The sequence below is a fragment of the Oryzias latipes genome, chromosome 22 (assembly GCF_053564925.1).
Source record: "Oryzias latipes strain Hd-rR chromosome 22, Olatipes_Hd-rR_3.1".
Classification (NCBI taxonomy): domain Eukaryota; kingdom Metazoa; phylum Chordata; class Actinopteri; order Beloniformes; family Adrianichthyidae; genus Oryzias; species Oryzias latipes.
The window spans coordinates 3,450,397-3,473,208 of record NC_136258.1 but is presented as its reverse complement, the minus strand read 5'-3'; the positions used below and the strand labels follow the sequence as shown (position 1 = coordinate 3,473,208).

At 46.3% G+C, this 22,812-nt stretch overlaps 2 protein-coding genes and 1 non-coding gene across 7 annotated transcripts in view; all 3 read right to left on the bottom strand.

Moving 5' to 3' along the window:
• Positions 1-15,337, bottom strand: part of loxl3b (lysyl oxidase-like 3b) — a 29,429-nt gene extending 14,092 nt beyond the window's left edge. For 2 of the 4 annotated variants that reach the window (XM_011490790.4, XM_011490791.4), the window contains exons 1-5: positions 14,961-15,337; positions 9,508-9,836; positions 7,631-7,794; positions 3,309-3,526; positions 1,150-1,215 (exon numbers count right to left, since the gene is read on the bottom strand). In XM_011490790.4, coding sequence (XP_011489092.1) covers positions 1,150-1,215; positions 3,309-3,526; positions 7,631-7,794; positions 9,508-9,829 — 770 coding nt within the window. In that variant the 5' untranslated portion in view covers positions 9,830-9,836; positions 14,961-15,337. The remainder of the gene's footprint in view (positions 1-1,149; positions 1,216-3,308; positions 3,527-7,630; positions 7,795-9,507; positions 9,837-14,960) is intronic. The other 2 variants (XM_011490792.4, XM_011490793.4) reach the window with 1 other exon arrangement.
• Positions 15,338-15,640: 303 nt separating this feature from the next.
• Positions 15,641-22,614, bottom strand: pank2 (pantothenate kinase 2). Of its 2 annotated transcripts, none has more exons than XM_004082792.5 (7): positions 22,293-22,614; positions 21,522-21,874; positions 19,768-20,021; positions 18,262-18,438; positions 17,971-18,094; positions 16,401-16,526; positions 15,641-16,320 (listed from the first exon to the last, which is right to left on the bottom strand). In XM_004082792.5, exons 1-7 carry the CDS (start codon positions 22,489-22,491, stop codon positions 16,270-16,272), a joined length of 1,284 nt encoding a protein of 427 aa, XP_004082840.1. In that variant the 5' UTR covers positions 22,492-22,614; the 3' UTR covers positions 15,641-16,269. The 2 variants fall into 2 exon arrangements, with proteins under 2 accessions (XP_004082840.1, XP_011489091.1); XM_011490789.4 differs by having other exon boundaries at positions 18,295-18,438.
• On the bottom strand, positions 17,804-17,904 carry mir103-2 (microRNA mir-103-2). Its single transcript, NR_107208.1, has one exon. It is a non-coding gene; the product is annotated as a microRNA mir-103-2 (primary transcript).
• Positions 22,615-22,812: the final 198 nt, after the last annotated feature.

Below are 22,812 nucleotides of genomic sequence, written 5' to 3'. Positions count from 1 at the left end.
CTCAGACCAATCACTGCCTACCATCTGTTGTCTGGTCTCAACATGGTGACGTTCGTTTCGTGAAAAAATGACGATTGGTTGTGAGCCATTTTCCATGGGTGATGTCACACTCACTCCATCCATTTCTCTCACATACAGTCAATGGTCAATGTTCACTGAATGGGCGAATACAGACCACAATGCATTGCACAATTTTTCATTTGAAAAAATGTATGTATATTTATCTTTTATAAATCATCCAAGTTTGCATCATAAGTGGATTCATAATTAAGTATTCGTAAAAGGTTCATATTAATGAGAATTTAAATTCAGCAGGCGGGGTGACATCATATTTGATGTTTAATAAAAGTAGCGAGCATGTCACGATTAGCTCCATGTAAGTCGTTGTTTTCCTCGTCTGAGCTGGCATCTGAATCAAAACTGTACGTCTGGATAGCTCCGAAGTTGCTTGCCATTTTGTTGCATTGCTAATGTTAGGTTGGGGGAGTGAAGGGCTGTAAGCTAGCAGGAAAGTGCATAATTACGGTACAGAGTTTAATGTCCCGCCCACAACTCAGAAGAGAATTTCTGATGAACTACTGCCGCTCTGCAAAAATTATGTCCCAGGAAACAACATTGGGTTTTTATTTGGCTATTTTTGATTGAATAATCATAAGCAAACGAGCACTGGTAAGACTTTAACAATAGATCAAAATACGATCGAAGTGGGGCTATAACCCTATCCTAGGCACTTTAACATTGGGAGTCGGCTCATCTAGACCCACCAGACAGAGCTCTGAACCTTTTTTCTTCAATGATTTGTGATCTTCACTGGTGTCCATGGATTACATGAAATCTTTCCACCTTTATCCACCTTTGTCATGGTAGGGAGAACACGTCAATGTAAGGGGGGGGTCATAGGATAGCACAAGGGTTAATGTAAAGAAGGACATGGGAGTCAAGCATTGTCCAATGTAATGATCATTAATGATCAAAGGAAAATGTAAATAGTCCTTCAGGCTGCGTTTCAGTCAGTGTCATGAAGGTAAAAAAGCTAAAAGAACAGAGGAAAACCTAAAGGGAGGGGTTCATCCAGCCACAGCAGGAACTTCAGCCTCAGGAAACCCACTGTGACAACAGCAGCAGTGGGTTGTCCCATTACCCGGGTACCTTCCGTGGGCTGAGGTGAACCTCTTTGGACCAGAGACCGTCTCCGCTGCTGGCCCCTTCATCAGTCTGCAACAGTGAGATCCGTCACATAGACAGGAGCAAACATCGCAGCACAGTTCTGAAATTCCCCCCGTTTCACAGAACCATCCAGACCCATCCAGGTCATTCCTGGAGCCTCACACATGCCTGAGAGGACCCCCCCCCCCCCCCCCCCCCCCCAGTGCTGCTGAAACCCTCTGCAGCAGAAAAAACTGCAGCTGACTTGTTAAAGAACGGGAGAAAAATGCTTTGCTCGAGCAAACGCTCCAGACAGAAGAAAAGGGCCACGGAGCAGGCATGGAGCCGCAGCCGTGTACGCCTCACTCGTGCACGCCTCGCTTGTTCCCATCCCGTTAGTGAATGCTGTTGTGTAAATCTAACTGTTGGCAGGAACATTTCCATCATAACCCATGAAACATTCCTTTTCCAGACTGAACAAAGGCTAACATCCGCACAAGCCCACAGTTGTTTATTATCTTCTTGGAAGTTCTATCAGCGTCAGTTAAAGCACAAAGGCAGAAGAGTAAAAATGGAAAGGTATTAAAAATGAGTAATTATTTACAGCTGCTGATATTTACAGCTGCTGATAATCAGCTGAAGCTAACATAGGCAATGCTTCCCCACAAGTCATGCGTCCATCTGTGTTGAAGTTACTTTTGAGAGGGCAGCACCGTGGAATGAAATACTTCATCCTCAAAACTTCTGAACATGTAGATACAATTTTAACACTAAGCTTTAAAGATCCACTATGATGGAAATTGTGTTTTTGGTGTTTGTAACATGTTCTTGCAACTTTCTCACATGCTAGAGGACAAAAATAAAGAACATTAAGCTTAAAACAGCATTTCTGAATATTTTTTTATTTAAATCGTGAATCAGAAGCAGACGCAAGAAATGTAGTTGGAAAAAGATCGTATTTGTGATGCAGAAACTATGCTCTGCTCCATTCTGATGCATCAAACTTACAGACAAAAAGATCCGTGCCCGTCTTTGTTTTCCTCGTCTGAGCGCACATCTTGCTCTTAACTGTACTGCTGGATCGCTCCGATATTGCTCTTCTTTTTGTTGCATGGCTAATGTTAAATTGGGGTTGTGAGGGGCTGTAAGCTAGTTGGAGAATGTGTAAACAGGTAATGGGAAAGGGGGAGTGGTATTGCTCAATGCCAACACTCCTGCCCACAGCTCAGAGGTGAATTTCTAATAAACTTGTGCTGTACTATTGGCTCATGGCGGAGTACACCCTGAACAGGTCATCAATCACACTCAGAGTCATACCTAAGGACCACTTCAATGCATTATTTAACCTGTGAAGCATGTTTTTGGACTGTGGGAGGAAAATGGAGTGCCTGGAAAAACCCACACATCCATGAGGAGAACATGTAGACTCCACACAGAAAGAACCCAGCAGAGATTTGAACCAGCGCCTTCCCCCCTGTGAGGTGGGAGCACTAACAGTGGCATACTAATTAGCACAGTGGTTAACCATTGGTATAGGTGTTTCAATTACATAAGACTGGATGATGTCCCCCACTAAATGCTGTCAGCTCCTGGAGCATGTCTTTATAATGCTTGCTTTACTGAGCTTTCACTGCTCCTCCTCACCACCCGGTTCTGGTTTTCAAGTCGTCTCGGTTCTGAAACTTGGTTTGGTTGAATGTTTGTTACAACCCTTACCATATTTATTGGACCTGGATTTGGACATTGATTCTGCCCTCCGGTTCAGACCTAAGTTCCACCTCTTTATACCACCAGCTTCTCGTTTGGACGTCAACCTCATGCTCGTTGGATTCACCTCTGTCCAGTGTCCCCTCAATAGACTGCTGTTCCAACTGGTGTGGCCATTCCCAGCTGTTCTAAGAAGTTCACCTGAGTCCTCAAGCTCTTTGTTTTCCACTTAGCTTGTGTTGTTTGAGGTCAAGCACCTGGCAAGGTTTCCAATTAACCAAACCCATAAAGAATCAATGAAAAACCACCATCACCCTCGCTAGCATCATCATTCTTCTGTCTCAGAAGGATGTTTTCATAAACCAAATGTCCTTCGGGATAACTTAATCGGCTTTCACCTCGTGTTTTTTTCAATGATTTTATGTCTGAAGATCAAACTTGGGTCAGAAACTCACTTGTAAAAGTTTTTGTTGACCTTCCGCTCATGTGGGAACCCAAGCATGCCGCAGATGACTCTGGTGTTTTGGACGGTCCAGCCCAGGTCGCAGACATGAGCCCAGCCATTCCTGTGCTTCACCTCCACCACGCCCTCAGTAATGGGCATCTTCTTGCGGGCTGTGGCAACCACTGGCCAGAGTCGTACCTCCTCCACTTTAAACTCATCCACCTGTGCCTGCAGGACGGGTTGGCAAACAGTAGCATTTGGATTTGATGAACTTCTCTGCACATTTATCAAACATTTCCCAGGAGTTATTATCTGCTTGTATACAGAAAAGAGATGCCCAGATTTCAGATCTGATCTTACTGACTTGCTTTATCCATGTTTAATGTTCTTCATTGAACTATAATTAGCATCTAGAGCAGGGGTGTCCAACTCATTTTCACTGAGGGCCACATCAGCATAGTGTCTGTCCTCAAAGGGCCAGATATAACTTATACATGTAACTAAATGTAATGAAAATAAATGTAACTACTCCTTAATGTTAAATAACTCATTATTTATTTACAATAACCTTTTAAAGTGACAATTACAGTTGCATAGAAAACATATGCATCGTGTTCCTCTAACACAGGGGTCGGGAACCTATGGCTCGCGAGCCATATATGGCTCTTTTGATGGTCACATGTGGCTCGCAGACAAATCTTTTTTATTATACTTTTTTTTTCATTAGACCAGTCCTTCTCGGGCGCGATGCGATGTCAGAGGCGCGGAGTAGTATAGGTGTATGTAGAGAAAAATCAGCGCCAGCATTATCAGTTTACTATTATCTATTATTTCACAGAGTTTGTACCACCTGGAAACCTGTGAATTGACGTGCCTAAAACTGCGCGCTCCCGTCTCTGAGAAAGAGCGCGTAGATGCGGGGACGGGATGTGTGAGGAAGAAAGCAGAGGGTGGGGCTGAGGTGTTGTGTGGACAGGCAGCAGGTGAATCGCGCAGGGAATGTAAATACGTAAAACCCGCTGCCCGTCACTCACTGCAGCGAGTGAGTGTGTGTCTGGCTCCCCGTCTGCATGTGATCAGTCTGTCTCACATCTAAAGAACATTCAGACCTACGATCACGTTTAAAGTCTCAACGCCTGCATGAAGCAGAAACTCCACGTAAACCAGGCTAGACCATCAGCAAAACTACCACGAGAAATACTCATCATTTATTAGCAACAACATAACAATGTTATTAAAAATAATCCACAGACTTATTGTACTTTAAAAATGTTGAAATTAAATCAAATGCACACATTCACTGGTATATTTAGTTTTAAACATATTGTCGCGGACTGAGTTGGATGGCTGTTGGGCCGCGTTAAAAGTTCTGGAGTTCATGAACGCATCATGCAGAGATCTGATTGGCCCTCAGTTCTGTCGCTCAGCCTGTTGTTAGGTAGTTTGGACCAATGGGGTTCAGCTATGGGCCGAATAAGGGAAATGGGAGGGCTGGAGCGGGAGCAGGGGAATAAAGTTGGGAGAAGTGCTCTCGTCTCAGCGGGAGAGATTCAGGAGTTGCTGAATTAATTGTATAGCGTTTGTTGTGGTCTGCAGTCACCAGAATAAAGAACCTTAAAAGAGGTTACGTCTCCGTGCCTCAGTGTGGAAAAGGGACACTACATTTTTGTATGGCTCTTTCGAAATTACATTTAAAAATATGTGACATTTATGGCTCTCTCGGCAAAAAAGGTTCCCGACCCCTGCTCTAACATAAATCCTTTTAAATTTGATTCTGTCAGGTTAGGTTATATGAACAGTGTTTAAGTCCTCATCTATAGTTGCCCAATCCGATATTTCAAGTCAGATCCCCCCTAGATATGAATAAATACACACCAATTTTAATTTTTTATTTTAAGAAATTAAAAACTTTTATGCTCTTGAGGGCCACATAAAATGACATGGGGGCCACATTTGACATGGCGGGCCTTGAGTTTGACACATGTGATCTAGAGCTTCAATCAAAGCAGGATAGAAGCTGTGGAGATAAAAAAGGTAAGAAAACACACAACAGCGCACCCGCGCAAACAGATGAACTTCTGTAATACTGGTCCGAGGAGCAACATCTACAACAGCAAAAGCCTTAAGTCACAACTGCCCTTACGGGTGGACACGGGCTGTCTGCGGGTGGAAAATCACCAAATCTGTAGTGGCCATGCAGGTGGCTCGCACAAAATGTCGAGGTCAAGGACCGCTCGATGAATCCATAGAGAAAAAATGCTCATTTATTCATTTTTTATACAGCCATGCTGCGGGTGACAAACAGACAACATGAAGAGGTCGAAACCCAGGCGTGTCGTACGGATTTTCTGTTTTTTGACCCCCCAAATCCTCTGCACTGCGCAAGGAGCCTGTTAGCTTTGTTAGTGTGATGAGTGAGAGTTTCTTGGGTGCAGCCTGACTATTAGAAATTAGGCAATCATAGCATATTTTGTATTGGCATCCTACGAGCTCTTAGAAATGACTTGCACACCCCTTGCGTACAGCACACGTGCTCTATTCGTAAGGAGCCAGTGCTAGCACCATAATAATGACTGCAGTGTGGTGTAAGGGTATGAAAGCGGAGAGGTCTCACTGGAATTGTGTGTAACTCATACAATACATTATGTATCTGGTAACTGCGTGTGTTGCAATAGTGTAAAATAGTTTTACAGTTTATGCAAGCGTATGTTAAAATTATAGCAGCTTTAAACTAACTACGAGTTCATAACGTCTTCCACTCATACAAATCTTTACAAAGTATGCACCATTTGCCTGATACACACACACACAAAACCGCATGTACGCACTGATCAAAGTTACAAGTGCACAAGGACTTATGAGACTCCTTCAACGCCTCCAGAATTGTGTGTCGATGATGTGTTTAAATGCTACTAGAATGCTGGGCCATCAAAGTTTTCCTATCAGCCGCTTTGATTGTGACTAATATCTAGTAAAAACGTGACATTTTTCTACTTTTTTAAACAGATATGATTCGATACTTTTTTCAAAAGTCTTCCAGAACTCATCACTCCGTTGCGGCAGCGCTGCCTCTCACAGTGCTGAACAGAGCTCTTCAACAAGCTCTGGTCCCCAATCATTGACTGCATAAGAGGCGCCGTCAGGGAAGGCGTCGCCAAGTGAGCACCCGTACGGGTCAAACCCCCCTCCCGGGAGCATATGACAAAGGCTTCATATTTAACGGTTCCAGTAACCCTTAGTGCACAAACTCCCCATCACAACATTGTCTACATTGGTTTTACATTTTTTTAAGAGAACCTAGCTCTGGCCTTAAGGCAGTGCGTCTCAATACATTTTTGCCAGGCCCCCCCTAGGAAAAAGAAAATGTTTTGCGCCCCCCACCCCCACCCCACACACACTCGCGCAGTCATACTATACCTGAAATTGTATTTTTTAACATTAACAAAAGAAAGAAGCAAAAAAAATCTACTTTCAACAAATATTAACTTTATTTAGCCACAGAAACCCTGTTCTAGTCTAAAACAGAAAAGAAGCTTAAAGTGCCTGAAATAAAAAATCTGTCAGTCCTTATTTAAACTAGAAACATTTTGACCAACTGAACCATTTGATCCTGAGAAAAATAATTCAATCAATACATAATATTAAATCTAAATTGATCTGAAACAGTAACAGCACCAATATATTTAACGTTTTCAGTCTGAAGAAATAGGTTAAAAACATTGTGCTGTTTTTTTTCTACATGATGGATTACTTATTTATGATGTCATAAAGTGCAGCTGTTTTCCTGCATTACCTGCTGTCTTTATGTCAAATACTGACACCAACTAAACCACAGGCAGATCCAACGAATACATTTATGGAAAATAAAGACACGTCATCAAAATGTCTACAATAGTTAATACAGAATGACATTATTAGCATGATCTGAGGAATCTAGAGGCACGTGGTGATCCTGGCGTTGAGCAATCTAGCCAGCGCTCAGCGTGTGCACGTTCCACCCGGCAGCCTGAGCCCACTACCCCTCCCCTCTCTTTCTCACACACGCATGTGGCAGGAGACAGGAGCAGCTCCAGGGACAGCAGTTCACAGTTTCAGGCTGTTATAAACTCTGTCATATAACAGATAATGGGAAACCAATAGCGGTGCAGATTGTTTTCCAAGCACTGAGCCGCTGTCACCCCCCCCCCCCCCCCCCGTTAAATGTGCGCACCTGTGCCTAAAACCACTTCTACTGCGCGCCCCCCCTGGCATCGCATTGCGCCCCCCACTATTTGAGAAGCACTGCCTTAAGGTAACCTGCAGAAATCTGTTCCATGTACTTTAGTGACTTACATCGATAATATTGGAATCCACAAAGCCGGGGATCCTCTCATCTTTGCAGATGATGCCAGCATCTTCATCGTGAGTGCAGTCGCTGTTGCCCCACCCGCGGGACTTGCAGGAGTCAATGCTCTTTTCGCCTCCATTACAAAGAACATTGTCCAGCCAGATTTTACCTGCAGATAAGCAGACATTAATGTGTGCGTGTACGTGTGTGTGTATCATCCATCCATCTATTTTCCAAATGGGTCAAGGAAAGCTAGAGCTGTAGTGAGGACTTTTACAGCCTTAAAATATCTATAATCCCAATGAGATATATAGGCTAGAGGTGCTACACTAGCTTGTTGCATCCGCTAAGTAAACGCCATATTGGACATGTCGAGATACCTGTGTACTGCTGTGCTATTATTGTACAAACAGGGCTGGAAAGACAAAAATATGACTTTTCACAAGTAAATGATTACCATCAACTCATAAAGGGGAACTCCTTGAAAACATTTGAGGAAGATCTGAGTGAGTTTACTCTCAGAATAGTGAGTGTTTAGGCGGATCTTGTAGTCTATTCAAAGTAATTGGTAGCTTTAGACTTTACACTAGTATTTGTGTGTGTGTTCAACCTCAGATCAGACCAGATGACGTGCTGGTAAACTGATTACGACGCAGATTAAAAGACACTAACCAGGATTTCCTCAGTAGTGGCAAGCAAAGGGGGAATTCCCATTCGGCGGGCAGACTGGGACATGTGGCGTTTGGAAAACTGCCTGCCGGTGTCACGTTGGTGCCTGAGTCCTGCTGGGTGGAATCCACCCGCGCATTTGTGGGGACCGGCCCATAAACAACGGGCGCTAGCAGTTTGCAGCGATGTCAGATCCAAGCCCGACCCATTTTTAAACACTTTCAGAGGAGTCTAACCTTTTGTGTAAGTCTTAGTATGTCTGTAAATTTGAATATAATCACAACCATCCATCAGGAATGCATTGCGTTTCCTACATAATGACAGAAAAGTTTGAAATATTGTTCATCAGTTGCACTTTGTAGACAAATATCAAAAGTGCAGCCTGGGTCTCACTTTTGTGATGATTGGAGCAACTTTACTTTTAAAATTGGACCAAAATTCATCATTATATGGTCACTTTAATGTATTTGCTAATCAATGTCTAATTGTTTACTGACACGTCCAATATGGAGTCGCTCTTTAAGTATCTGAACAATGATAACAGGATAGTGTAGTGTCTCTAGCTATATCACTCCTTGTATAATCCTACTTTGTGGATTTCATCTACTAAAGGTTATTTTTAGAACATAACCTCAAAACTGATGGGGAAACACTGTAATCTGTTTCTCACTTCTAGGGCAGTTCAAACTAATCAGTTTGAGTTCATTTTATACATTTTCTTCTGTGTGTAGCAGTTTGGGATGAATTCTGTTGTTAATTGGATTTTTTAAATAAATTGAACTTAATTGTCTTCCAGCTGCAGTTGTGTTTAAATATTAGAGTAAAAACACCATCTCTGATATTTGTTTGGGCTTTTTTGGAGTGAATTGGCTCCAAAAACTGGAGTACAGCTTTTCCCTCTGATGCTCTGACGTAGTTTATGAGTCTGTTTATTTTAGAGACAAACCTTACAAGAGTATTTTCAAAGGTCCAGAGCAATCTTAATTTTTTTCTTCACAGCTCAATGTGACAAAGCTCAAATCATGGCTAAAGACAGACGATTCCTCTATGAGTGACTCATGGTGAGCTCAGAATGATGCTGCATGAGTCTCCTGCTGTGAGAAACTTTCAAAGAACAGATCCATTTTGATGTCGGTTCCCAGCTGGTAGAAGGTGGAACTGCGTGAATTCCACCTTAAACAGGGCACAGACTGTTTCCGGTGGCATCCCTTACCCTGGCCTTTTCCGTACTTGGCGCTGTGGGTCCATCCTGTGGCAGAGACGAAGCCCAGCTGGCGGCAGAGCACGTTGGCGTTTGCCAAAGAGAAGTCATCGTCACAGATGGTTCCCCACTCTCCTCTGTAGAAGAGCTCAACGCGCCCCTCGTTGTGTTTACGCGGGTAACCAGCCAGTCTGACCTTGACCCTGGCCTGAGAGGATGGTGTGGAGGTGTCTCTGGCTGGGCTTGATGTTGTCGTCTGAGCCAAACAACAAGGAAACCACAACCCAAAGAGCAAGCTGAATGCCAGCTGCTTCCTGCGCTCTGATGTCTCCATGGTTTTCCTGCAGAGGCAAAAAAGACAAAACGGACAAAAGCGCTTAACGTTGAAATCCCTTTGTCTGTCACACACCTGGGTGGGAACATTTGTTCTTTGCATGTGACCCCTTCCCTGGGTGAAAAATGGGTTGCAGTCTGGAAAAATTGGAGGTTTATGCCCCCCCCAGCCCAACACTTAATGGTGGGAATCAAGCAGGGGGACACAGTCGTAGGTAAGACCAGTGGACTAAAACCCAGCATCCATACCAGCATTTCACTGGGATCTGTGTGGGTTTGTCTGTAGGTTCCTTGGCAGCCCCATTTGTAAAAGTCATAGTCAGTCCTGCCTCAGTCCAGCTTTATACAAATTTATGGAGTGATCACTAGGGAGCATATTCTGCAGTGGCTTCTCTATTTGGTGCTTCCTAATCTACGATTTCAATCAAGTGAAGTTGGGGTAGATACAATTAAGAGACACAGGCGGGGGATAAACATTCTTGACAATCCTTATTTTTTTACAATATTCTTGCTGTAGTACAATTATTTTGTTACAAACTGACCAAGATGCCTCTATTTAAGTACGTTAGAAACGTTTAAATGACAGATTTCATGTAGTCTGCTTTCAAGTGGTAGGGATGTGGACTTCCAACACTCCTGATTGGCAAGAGTGATGGCCACCAAACGTTGACCCGGACCACTAACTATGCACTTCCATCACATGGCTCTAATATGGGACCGGTTTTATTGTTTGGAGCCAGAATTTAGACGTCACACTTGCTCAGTCCAGCTCTCATACACAGTCAATAATATGCATTTGCATCTTGATTGCTTTACTATACCAAGCTTGGACACATCGAGGTGATCCTAAAATGTAACTAAAAAATACATGGCACCATAATAATCAACGAATACTATATTTAGTGTCTATTGGACTTTAGTGGGTTTAAGCTGGACTTGAAGCAGAGCCCAGCTAAGTCCAATTAGCCATCCATATGTCTAATAAGTCCCATATTATTGTACCTCATAGGGTGCCCGTGTTACTAAATTCACGTGGAGTATACTTGTATGACGCTTTGAAAACTTCTTAGAAGATTTAGAGTCACATTTCCATTCACCCATTTACACACAGATTTACACATTGATCCACTGCCGAACACCGGTGCCAACCTATAACCACTAGGAGCAAGGTGGGGTTCAGTGACTTGCCCAAAGACACTTCGACATATGGGCAGGAATCAAACTTGTGATATTCCAATCAGGGCTCAACCGCTCTACCACTGTTCTAACTCTGTACCATGCATCCCCCATGAGATCTTGATTTCTGTTCATCAGATGACTTTAAAGATTGATCTAGAATCAGAATGTTTGCTAATGTCCTGTTACTTGGGGCACTAAACAGGGTTTATTTCTAAGTAGTACTTCGATGGTGTGGAACAGGTGTGAATGGGAATCAAGTCTGCTGGGCAAAGATGTCTGTGGCTCCTTATCCTCTGTTGGGCTCAGTCCTACTAGTTTTGCTTTCTTGGCTTTCACTACAGTCCAGTGAGGACTGTAGTAAATAGTCAATCACATATCTAAACCAATGTATGCGTGCTGTTCCAGGGAAGGACAAAAGTACTGTCATGTCTTTGCATGTGCAAATTGTCTTCAAAAATGTAAATAAGTGGTGTTCAAGCAGATGTCCAACACATCAAAAAACCATCCTTGAGTCAGCTTGATTCTTTTCTAGGTCAGGAATGGGTCTTGTCCCAATTTGGGTGATGAAATGGGATCTACACGGATAGCCGCAGTTACAATAGCCGCGGTTATATGCACAAAATGTCTTGATCGGCTCAATGGTCGGATTAAAATCCAACCGTGTACATGGGATCAGAAAAACTTTTTCCGATTAGAACAAACGTTCACATGGTCTCACTTTCAGTCAGAATAAATCATTTGGGCATGCGCAGTAGTGTTGAAAATACCGGAAGAGGAAATGAGTCCCACTGTAAACAAAGTGGGCTGCCATATACATTTATGCAGCAGCTCTGTAATATTTGAGACGATCTTCTAAACGTACTTTTATAAATGTTGTGAATATTATGAAGCGCCTGTTCGCTCATCATTTTATCTATAACGCAGCTGGAAGGAGCCAGGGTTAGGAGAGAACTAACACGCGCTAACAACTTTAGCCTTGGATGGACATAAATCCATGATGGAAACCCTGCAATCTGCATCCTGGCTGCACGTAAATATGTGGAATAAAATCAGCCTTTATTTAGTCGGGACACGACTGGAAACACAAATCCACGTGATTGTTTGAACAGTTTCTAAGGACTGAGCGACATTTCTGCGTTGAAAAGCTCACACACCGCCCCAAAGCCGCTGTGTGAGCTGGAAGTCCAAGCTCTGCTCGGACACACAGTTCTCCTGAGTCCGGCAGCCGCTAACCCAGAGCGGCGGGACGGATCGCAGTCCGAACTCTACCCACACGTAACAAAACGCACACATAACAAAGCATCCTCCCCTTCCCTCAAACACTAAGTTATAAGTCCGGCTGCTCTGCTCAGAGACACTGTTCACTCAGTCCACCGGCACCCGAGCCCGGACTGCGCAGGGTCCAGACGTCACGGGGCACGAAGCCGCACCCCCCTCATGAGGGGTGTAACTGAAGGGAGAGGCGAAGAGCCCGCTGGGCGAGGGCGGCGCTTCGCGCCGGGCGTCCGCGGAGCAGCTGGTCGGCCCTGTTTGAGCTCCAAAGTCTTCTCTGGAGAAGCACCGACCATGCATGACGTTAAACCGGAGCAGTAGTGACACACGATCGGAATGAACCGTTTACATGAACAACGATCGGATCAACAATCGGCATAACCCACCGATCTCGATTGGGAAAGAAATTTTGATCCTTTTTTTGAAAAAAATGTACACGTTTCTGTGCCCATTTTTCCAGACAGTCAATGTCTGTTTTTTTATTTTTCTTTGAATCTCCGTCTCTCTCTCCACCATCCGTTACGTTAGCCTTCCTCTCCTCTGTTATGCCCCCTGGAAGGCCTCATTGGTTCCACAACCATCATCAAGACTGTGGGATCTTCCCCTAATGTTCTGAGCCCAATCCTGAGCCAAGCTGTGTTCCAGAGTCTAACCGCCAAAGAACGTTTACAGCCAGATACATTCATAATTCAATTCCCTGACATCTCATATGTTTAGAACTACTTTTTCTTTAAAAAAGGTGATTATTCTGTTTTTATCTGTATTTACATCCCTTTAGGTCCTCAGATTTGAACTGTTCACTTTTTAATGTTGGTTTATTTCTCTGAACAGTGTCTACGAGTGTTTATAAGTACAAACTGTTGCAAAGACGCTCGGTTTGAATGAATGAGCAGTTGTGATGTCACAACGGCCCAGCAGCGCATTGCACAAGCTCCCAAAAGAAAAAAAAAGCATTGCACAAGCTCCCTCATCTGCCCCGTCCAGCCTGCACATGCTCAGGGGCAGGAGAAGAGAAGGTGGCACATTGCTGCATTTTAAGTGCGTCCACGGCTGAATTTTGTTGTTGCCTGCACGTATTTATAATTAAACTCAAAGTTAAAGTCCCAAATGTGTTCTCCGCATGTGTTCTCTCTCTGACAGAGTTTGGCTTGCTGTCATGCATTAAAAAAAATAAAAGGATAAAGATAAAAACAAGTACGCAAATAAGAAAAATATCATAAAGTTCAAAAGGCCCGAGCAGGCTGGCTCCTTATCCAGCAGCGAAAATGACTCATATTTCATGAAAAAAAATGTTCTTTAGTGTACCAAAGGTGATATTTTATCATATATAGATATATATTTATTACGAAAGACTTACAAATATAAGATATAGGCCTTTTAATTGATCTACCTATAAGGAACGTGGATCATGTACATCATCATTGAAGATAAATACGTCACCATTGACTGTGAGAGTGGTTACCATAGAAACAATTACTCCGACCACATCCGAATCGCAAAAAAATGGCAACTGAAATGTCTTGATGTTGTTGGAGCTGGAAGTAAATCCTTTATTTTTAGTAATTGATCCTAACTGTAGCCATGGTGACAGAAACCATGACAGCATATTTCACAGATGGGCTGGTGTGTTTGGGCTGATGAGCAGATCATTTCAGTTATTCTGCTACTTTGGTATAAGTTTATCTTTGACTTGTTGCTCAATAAAACCCAACTTTTAAAGTCCTGTACTTTAAAAAAAGAAACAAATTCTTTTTTGTCTTGCTGATGAGTGGTTCCACGTAAAGCACTGTCCAATGATGACAACAGGAAACGTGCATGAAGGCAGGAGACCTCTGACTGACCTGCTGGTTTCAGAAACAGATCAGAGGCAACTATCCAGACAGAGCTGAACCCCAAATTCAGACTTCTCCCTCTGTCAGCCTGGACATGATGGACCAGGATCTCAGTAAGCCCCCCTCTCACACACACACACACACACACACACGTGCGGTGGGAAGCATGGGCTCACATTCCTTCCTGCTCACATGCTCTCTCGCAGAAATCACTTCCAGAGGTCTGCACTTTCAAGCAGTCGCAGGAATCTGGGGTGACTGCTCCTCTGCCTTAAAGAAACACTACGGAATTGCCGCCTCAGACATTTTAGCAGACAAACTAAACACCTGTTGGCACTGTGACTTTAGAAACGGGTGCAGATGTGGATCCAGGGTTCTGGTCCTCATGTCCTGTGAAACTGCTTTTCCCTCATTGTATCCGCTAAAGGATCAGCAGAGCTGGTTCTGTCCGGACTGGGAGCCTGATGGCTGTGCGGAGCAGATGTTTCAGCCTCCAACAAAGGAGTCAATGCAGAGGTCATAGTGTCCACCAACACAGATGCAGTGTTTTTAGAAGGTCTCTCCTGGAAGAGGCTCAAGGGAGGCTCCTCCTTCACAGTTGGACTTTTCTGTTTGATTAATGATGAATTCTCTCATCTGATTTATCTTCAGTCAGGATTTAGTTTGCACACCATCTTCCACACCAAAGCCTCAAAGGCTGTTTTTCTGCCCCTGCTTCATCAATATTACAATCCGATTTGTAGTGTTCATACTTACTCCTGTTTGATCCAGATCAAGCCCCTCCCCTCACCTGGAATGTTAGGTAACTTTTGTCCTGATTCCGGTTCAGTAGGAGAATTAAAGTCTTACCTTCTGATGCCTGAAGGAGCTGGTTTAGTGGATGGATGGATGGGGGGGGGGGTCCAAACTTCGATGATCCGAGAATTATAAAGTGCCCCCCCTCTCACAGAAAAGGAGGAAATGTCCACTGATCCGCTTTAACTGGCGTCTTCCATCAAACAGAGCTCTCACTGCGCGTGGATACCCCCCCGTTCCACCCCCAGCTCCAGCTCATCGCGCGCGGCTGCCAGCTGTGCAGCTTTCGCTGAGGGGGGAGGAGGAAGGGGCTGGGTCAGGCCCGGCGCGGACACTGACCCTTTTCACGGCGGGTTCCGGCTCTCCCGCCGCTTTTGCGCCTGAAACCAATGAATGTCGCTCCTTCTGCTGGCCTCATCCTGGGCATCTACTGTCTGCACGCACGCGCGTGCACAACGTGCCCTCCCCCCTCCCCCGTCGAGTAAAGTCAGCTCTCCTCATTCAGACTGAAGACTTTCCTATCAGCTGTTCAGGGCCTGGCTGGATCGTTGCCATGGAAACTACCTCCACATCAACAGAGGAGCTGCTGTCAGTGAACATTGAGGAGGAGCTAACCTAGGCGACCGGGGCCCTGCGGAGAGCCGGGCCCCTCCATGCGTTCGCCCGAGGCCCCTCCTCAGTCGGACATCTACAAAAAAAGTCACTTTCCCGGTTCTTCAATGATGCTTTCAGAGTCAGAGCAGAACTTTACAAACTTTATTTTTTAACGGTGCCAAACTTTACAGCTCAAACAACAGTAGAACATTTGAGAACACTGAAAAGCCCCACGTCTGAAGCGGGAGGCACTTCTGGAACGGGTGGTGCCTCCTGGTGGTCCCTCTGAACGCTGCCGGACCAACTGAGGCAAACTGTGAAGACCCCCCCTTTGGAAAAGACCGAGGACCTCAGGAACAGATCACTACAGGTGAGTCTCCCCTGAAAGGGTGGGGGCTCACGTGAACATCCAGCTCTTCAGAAGTCCAAACCTGAACTACAGCCCTTTAGGGTCCCTCCCCCAGCCGAACCCAAGAACATCCTGAGAACAGAATGCCCCCCAGCATTGGGTAGATCAGGCTCAGGAGGTCTTCATGGAATCAGGACAGAACTTTGTGGTTTATGGTAAAACATCAAGGACCGGTCCGAAAGACCAGGCCCAGAACCCTCCAAGCTGCAGAACGGAAGGTTCCCCTGAGGAACGTCGTCAGGCCACCTCCATGTCCTCCACAGGAACCGCTGGAAGGAGGGGGACGGCCCCCGCAGGGGGGGGGGGGGGGGTCTAAAGTGCAGCAGATCAAGTCTTCTCTTTGGACGATGGTGGGACGGACTAGGTCCGATGCAGCAACTCAAGCAAGGCCCCCACCGCACCAAAGTAACCCTAAAATCAAGGAGAACCACAGGAAGCTTCAGGAGAGGTCACCCCCCCCCCAGGCCACGCCCTCAAAGTATCTCAGCTACCTCATGGCGCAGGAAGAGCGCCTTCAGCTGGCCTTTGGACCAGTAGTCCATGGCGTAGGCCAACAGCTTCATGGAGAGGGTGTTGACCCGGAGGAAGTTCCCCACAAACACCACCCTCTCTATGCTCTGGGAAGAAAAGACCAACAGATTCAGCAGAAAACTCCAAAGCAGAACTCTCCAACCTTCGTCAGGCTCGGCCCACCTTTAAGGAGCCACGGATAAAAAACAACATTTTTATAATTGAATGTAAACCATGAATCAGCTGTTTCAGAAACTTTATTAGCAGCATCCTCAGAATGCTGCAAACACAACTGGAAAATGGTGCGTTCAAGTACCTGATATTGGCGCAGGTAATCTGAATTCTTCCCCAACATTTAGCCCTCCAAAGGGAGAGTTATTGAAAAAGAAGGTCTTCTCATTTGGAAGTCACTCAAAAAAAACAACCCTTTCCCTCAAAATACCCCCACAACTGATCCAACTGAAGGGATGGGGGGAAGCGGGGGTGGGGGCAGAATTCAGATTGGGCCGGACTCACAGTTAGAAGAGAGTTGGCACTAAATGTTAAAACTGGCTCCAGGCTTTTTCCTTCTCAGATCTATTCCGATACATGAGAGACTTTGTGTCATAGAAATCCATCCGGGCACAAATGATTCCTTTATCCTCTATGATCTATTTTTAAACTGTTGGCACTTCCGTCAATTAGAAGGGAGGCCATCCATGTGACACTACTAGTCCCTGATGGGTCAAAGGTCAACAGGTCTAGTTTTCAACATGCATTTTTTTGGCTGTGTGTTTTGTACGTAGAGCCTGAAAACAGACTAAATAACCTGCATAGCGACATCCGAACGCACGACTTCTGAACGCAGAAGTCTGGAAGACACATGAGAGTCGTTTAAATAGACTTTTCTTTGAATGTGGCTACAGGAAGCAGCATTGCCGTAGCAAAACAGACAGCCGATTGATGAATATTATATATATAATATTATATATTATAATATTCATTATATTATTATTATAATGGGTGGGAGCAACTGGAGCAATAAATCCATGTGTGGAGTAAAGACTTTTGTCTGCTAAATGCAGTTAAAGCTCTTCTTCTTTTTCCTCTCTGGATCTTTTATGCAGAAACGTTCCAGATACATGTTTTTTTGCTAACTTTGCTAGCTTGGAGTTTTTAGCAGCCACTTTAAGAAAGCAGCGGACGTATTTTCAACATGTGACTGAGTTACTTGACATGCCTCAAGATTGAGAATCCACAGATTTTCCAGAATAAAACTTCCTTCAAACCCAGATTGTAAATAAAAACAGAACAAATGTAGGTTGTGTCTTTTGTTTTTGTCTCTGGGGACCATTGCTATTAAGGACAGGGATCCAGTCATAAAACTCCGCCCACTGTGGGCGTAGAGAAGCTCCTCCACGCCTTCATAGCCCTGTACAATGCTGCTTGATCAAGACGCCACAAGGCAGCATCATAAAGAGGCTGAAGGCAGAGAGGGAACACGGCGGCGGCGGCATGGTCCACTGGCGGGTACGGGGAGGACAGCAGCCCCGTCTGCACACGTGCACTCACCTCGTTCAGAGCGCACATTCTGGTGATGGAGCCAATGTTGTTGGTGATGGTGACCAGGGTGGCCCTGGCCAGGTCCTCTTTAGACACCGACTCCCTCTTTTCTTTGGACATCATATTGCCAAAACTACCAAAGGAGAGGAGGTTTATTCTTGGGAGGGGCGTCCACTGCACACGTTTGGAGGATTGTGACAATCTGATTACTGTGACTGCTTCACAGGACGACAGACAAAGCTATCTAGTTCTCTGGCAGACTGTCCAACAGTAACGGGAGGAAGCAGCTGGGAACCGCACCTTGACGCCACAGCCCAGCCCGGCAGTCCAAACCTCTCATAGTCTCCTCCGTAGATGTCCCGGACCAGCTTGTCCACGCGGGTGCTCTCCCCCTCAGAGGCCATCTGCAGGGCCTCCTCAAACGTGGAGCAGCCTGTCAGCAGGCAGCAAAGGCCGAGGAAGGTCCCGCCGCCGAGGCTGCCAGAGCAGAGAGCCGGCAAACGTTCAGTTCATCCTCCCGCCGGGAGAGCGGGAAGTCCTGACCCCCCCACCCCCACGTCTGCTTTAAACCGGAATGCTGCGGCTGACACCAGGTGCTGGCACTAGCTCTTCCTGCGTCTCCCTCCCCCCTGAAGGAAAGCGCGGCGGCAGACGCCATCAGACTTCCAGCGTGGGCGTGCAAAGCAACGCGCCGGACAGATTGAAACAAACGAGCCCCCCCTGACTGAAGGACCCGCTCCAATCGCCTCTGGATCCATTGTAAAAGTGTTCCCAGTGGTCTTTTAATTACAATTATGCCGTTTTTAGCCCAAATCAAAAACGTCTGCAGAGTTTAGCTCAGGACACATCGGACATGTGATGTGTTCGATCAAAAACCCCCATTTAGCGTGTTCCTGAACGTGCATTCAGCCCGTGGTGTTAACACAGGACACACAGGGGGGGGGCGTCCTCTTCTCTTTACATGTCTAACACCTACAGCCGGAAGAGGTTTGGTGAAATGTTGAAGCGGGTAAATCTTGTGAGTGTAGCTCCAGGCTTTTTCTTTCTCTGCTCTATTCCGATAAATGAAGGACTTGGAGTCTAATTGAATTTCTTCATGATCAAACAGTTGGCACTTCCGTGAATTAAAAAAGGACACCATTTGTAGGTCACTACCAAACCCGAGCCCCTGATTGGCCAAAATTTGACCTGGTTTAACTTTTTTAATGGCTGCACATTTTCTACATGGACCCGGCAAATGGTTGCAGAAACTTGCGTAGAATACAAGAACGCAGAAATGTGCATTTACTCCCTCCTTTATGTGAACATCCCTGAGGTTCTTCTTTTTTCCCTCAGAATCAGTTTTTCCTCACGGAGAAGGAGGGTCAAAGGGCAGAGATGCCCGTTTAGCTCAGCATGTTTAGTTTAGCAACCAGCTACTGTATTGTATGACTGATATCATGTCCTGTATGACGCTCGTGAGGGGCTGTGACGCTAACTTAACTCTGGAAATTCACCTGAGTCTTGGGCGGGGCCGTTAGTGCAGAGCAACCCCGCCCCCTTCACAACAATTTGAATACAGAAATCCTCAGAAATGCAGTTATAAGCTTAATTTTCCTTTTAAATGTCCTCCATCGTGAGAAAATCCAACAAGAACGAGCTAAAAACACAGAAATGACCATTTTCAGTGGAGCGGGTCTTTAAAGCTGACCTCAAAGCAGAGTTTGGTTTGTGCTGCTGGAATACTACCCTCTAGGTGAGTAACGGAAGCCCCTCGTACCCTTGTGATAAGCTGCATGGGGGGGGGGGGGGGGGGGGGGTCCTCACCTGGTCCCAGTGACGCGTTTGTAGTTGTTCTCAGAGTACACAGCGAGGATGCTGACCCCGGAGCCGATGTTGACCAGCAGCAGAGGATAGGGGTTCTCCAGATTGTAGGGCTTCTGCACGCACTGCTCCGGGTCTGTGGGGTTCTCAAAGTAGTAGCACTCCGACGCCCCCCAGGACACCACCGAGTCAATGTACAGCACCCCCCGCACCAGGCAGTCCAGCTCGTCCAGCTTGTGAAGCTCCAGGTCGGCCATCTTTGTTTGAGAGACAAACAGCAGGGGGTCAAACTGGTACCAAGGGGGTGTGGTCAAGGGGACAACTGGAGCTGGATTGGGGGGTTGCTTTCAGACATAAATTCCAGCTTTATTTTAGTATAATAAAGCAGATAAAACAAATATAGAATTCAGATCCACAGTAAAGTTTGTGCTGGTTTTTCGGTCATCTGTCTGAAAAATACTGTCAGGTTGAAACCATTGACCGCTTAAAGCTACGTTCACATCGCCCTCGGCAACGAATGACAACCAAAGACGTGGATGTAAACACGCCTCCCGGGCTTCTGCGTTCAAAGCCTTGGCTTTCACGCGTAGCCACACAGGTTTCCACGAGCGTTTTGGGGCTCTACACACTAAACGTGAGTCTGCTGAAAGGTCAAACTTTGACCAATCAGGAAGTGCCAACCATTTGAAAATAGACAAGGAAGGAGAAATCGTATACTGCGTATACTTATATGGCGCTTTCTACCTTCTTACGAAGGCCCAAAGCGCTTTACAGTCACAGACCCATTCATCCATGAACACACACATTCACACACTGGTGGCGGCTCCGCTGCCAAACACTGGCGCCAACCTCCCACCAGAGGCAAAGCGGGGTTCAGTGTCTTGCCCAAGGACACTTCGACACATGGGTGTGCAAGGCGGGAATCAAACCTGCAATATTACGATCATGGGTCGACCGCCCTACCGCTGCACCACGGCCGCCCACGGCCAACAATACTGTTGGTCAGAATGATGACACATATCGGAATGGAGCTGTGCTTGTCCAGGATGAACACCCCACGCCGAGGCCACTCGTCTGACATGATGGTGATCCATGTCCGCCGTTTTAAGGACGCCAGCTGTCAACCCAACCATTTCGTGCCAGAATCGCCAGATCCGACATTCTGCACTAAAACCCGAGTTGGCGATGTGAACGTAGCATAAAAGAATTGGACTGAGTGAGTGTGATGTCACTCATAGGGAATGAGCACCAACCTAATGAAGTCACTTAAGTTGACATTTTTTCACGATGCACCATGTTGGAACCAAAAATGTGTCAGTAAGCAATCGTTGGCCTAGTCGGTCTGTCAATGTTTCTATGGCAACCACTCTTGTCAACCCGGAGTGAGCTTGTGATAGTCCACACCCCCTACCACTGAATGTGGGCTCAGGAGAATCTGTCCAACGTTTTAGACGTTGGACGTGAGAGCACATACTGTCATCCTATTGGTCAGATTATCACTTGAATAACCTGGACTACAGAAAAAAATAGGATTAGCAAGAACCTGTCCAAATGACTGAGTAACTGTCGTGTATTTCTCCATAGAAGTCAATGGGACTTTGGCTTCTTGGAACCAGTGGGTGCTTCCTGTTTGGAACGGCAGGGGGGGGTCACTCAGTCCAGTTCTCTTTACAGTCAACGGACCAAACTGGAACATTAAAGATACAGGAAAGCAGATCTGCACTGTTCCTTCACACCCCATCCCTGTGGACACCCACCCTGCGGAAATCCGACTCAAACTTGTAGGCGCCCCCCCCTGTGGCGCACAGGGTGGTGTGGAGGCTGGAGAAGTGCTTGTCTCTGCCCATCTGCAGGAAGGCGGGGAGGTCGTGGGTGGGGAAGCGGATGAAGTGCAGGTTTCCCGTCCTGCCGTCCAGCGTCAGCTCCTGCAGCTCCAGGTGGACGTCCCGGATGCCGCTCTTCCCGTAGGCGGTGTTGGAGGTCAGGTAGCGGCGGATGCTCTTCAGGTTCTCCACCTCCTCCTGCTCCTCCTCTGCTGTGATGTCTTTGGGCTCAAAGTACACCAGCTTCACCAGAGTCCCTCCAATGTCCATCCCGAACCAGGGAAACGCTGTGGGGGGGGGGGGGGGGGTGTCAGAGACAGAATAATGACCTGACATGCAAACACGCATTTGTCATTAGGCGCGCGCGCGGGGGTCCGCGGCTCCTTTTCTCTCCGGCAGAACACAGTGTACCGCGAACGCCATCTTGTGAAAACGTTCTTCATATTCTCTCAGTTCTGCCATCACGTCACCGGAGGAACGCTGACTGTGACACCGCCTCATTTATCCCGCGCAGCCCCGATACTGCAGCTTCCTGCGGGGAAACACGCAGCTTTTTCCATAAGGAGCCGCAATTTATGCCGTACGAACACTGACATGTTTGTGTGGATGCGTGTGTGTGTGTGTAGGGGAGGGGGCTCTGTGTATGTACAGCTGGCTCTTCCCCGGTAAATAAACGGAGCCCGCGGCGCAAACGGGAACACATACGCGGCCTCGTCTTCTTCATCGAGTTTTTCCGGTGCCTCGTCGTCGAGTTAGACGTCCGCCGCTCTGTGGTCGCTCTTCCTGCGGGCGCGGCGGCTTCATTCTGGGGCTCCTGGCTGAAGGAGCAGCCGGACCTCGGCTGCTTCGAGGGCGTCTCGTCTTCGTCCGCGGTGTCATCGAGCTGGTGGCCGTTAGACGCCATGGAATTCACCACACGGCCACATAAATGTTCAATGCCTGACAGAATGAAGATTTCCGGAGGAGTTTTCGAGCTCAGACCCGGACTCAATCTAGAGCTGCACGTCCTGTGGGCGGGGCTCTCGCGTGATTGAAGGAAGAGAGAACCAATCAGCGCTTGATCTCGCCAGTCCGCGCTTGATCCCGCCAATCAGCGAGCTTGTGCGAAGAAAGACAGAATCTGTCATGTTTCCACTCTAAACACACTTTTAGCTCCATAAATGTGCAAATATTAAAGTTTAAAAATATATTTGTGTATTTGTTTTGTGATAGGTGTTAATTAAAA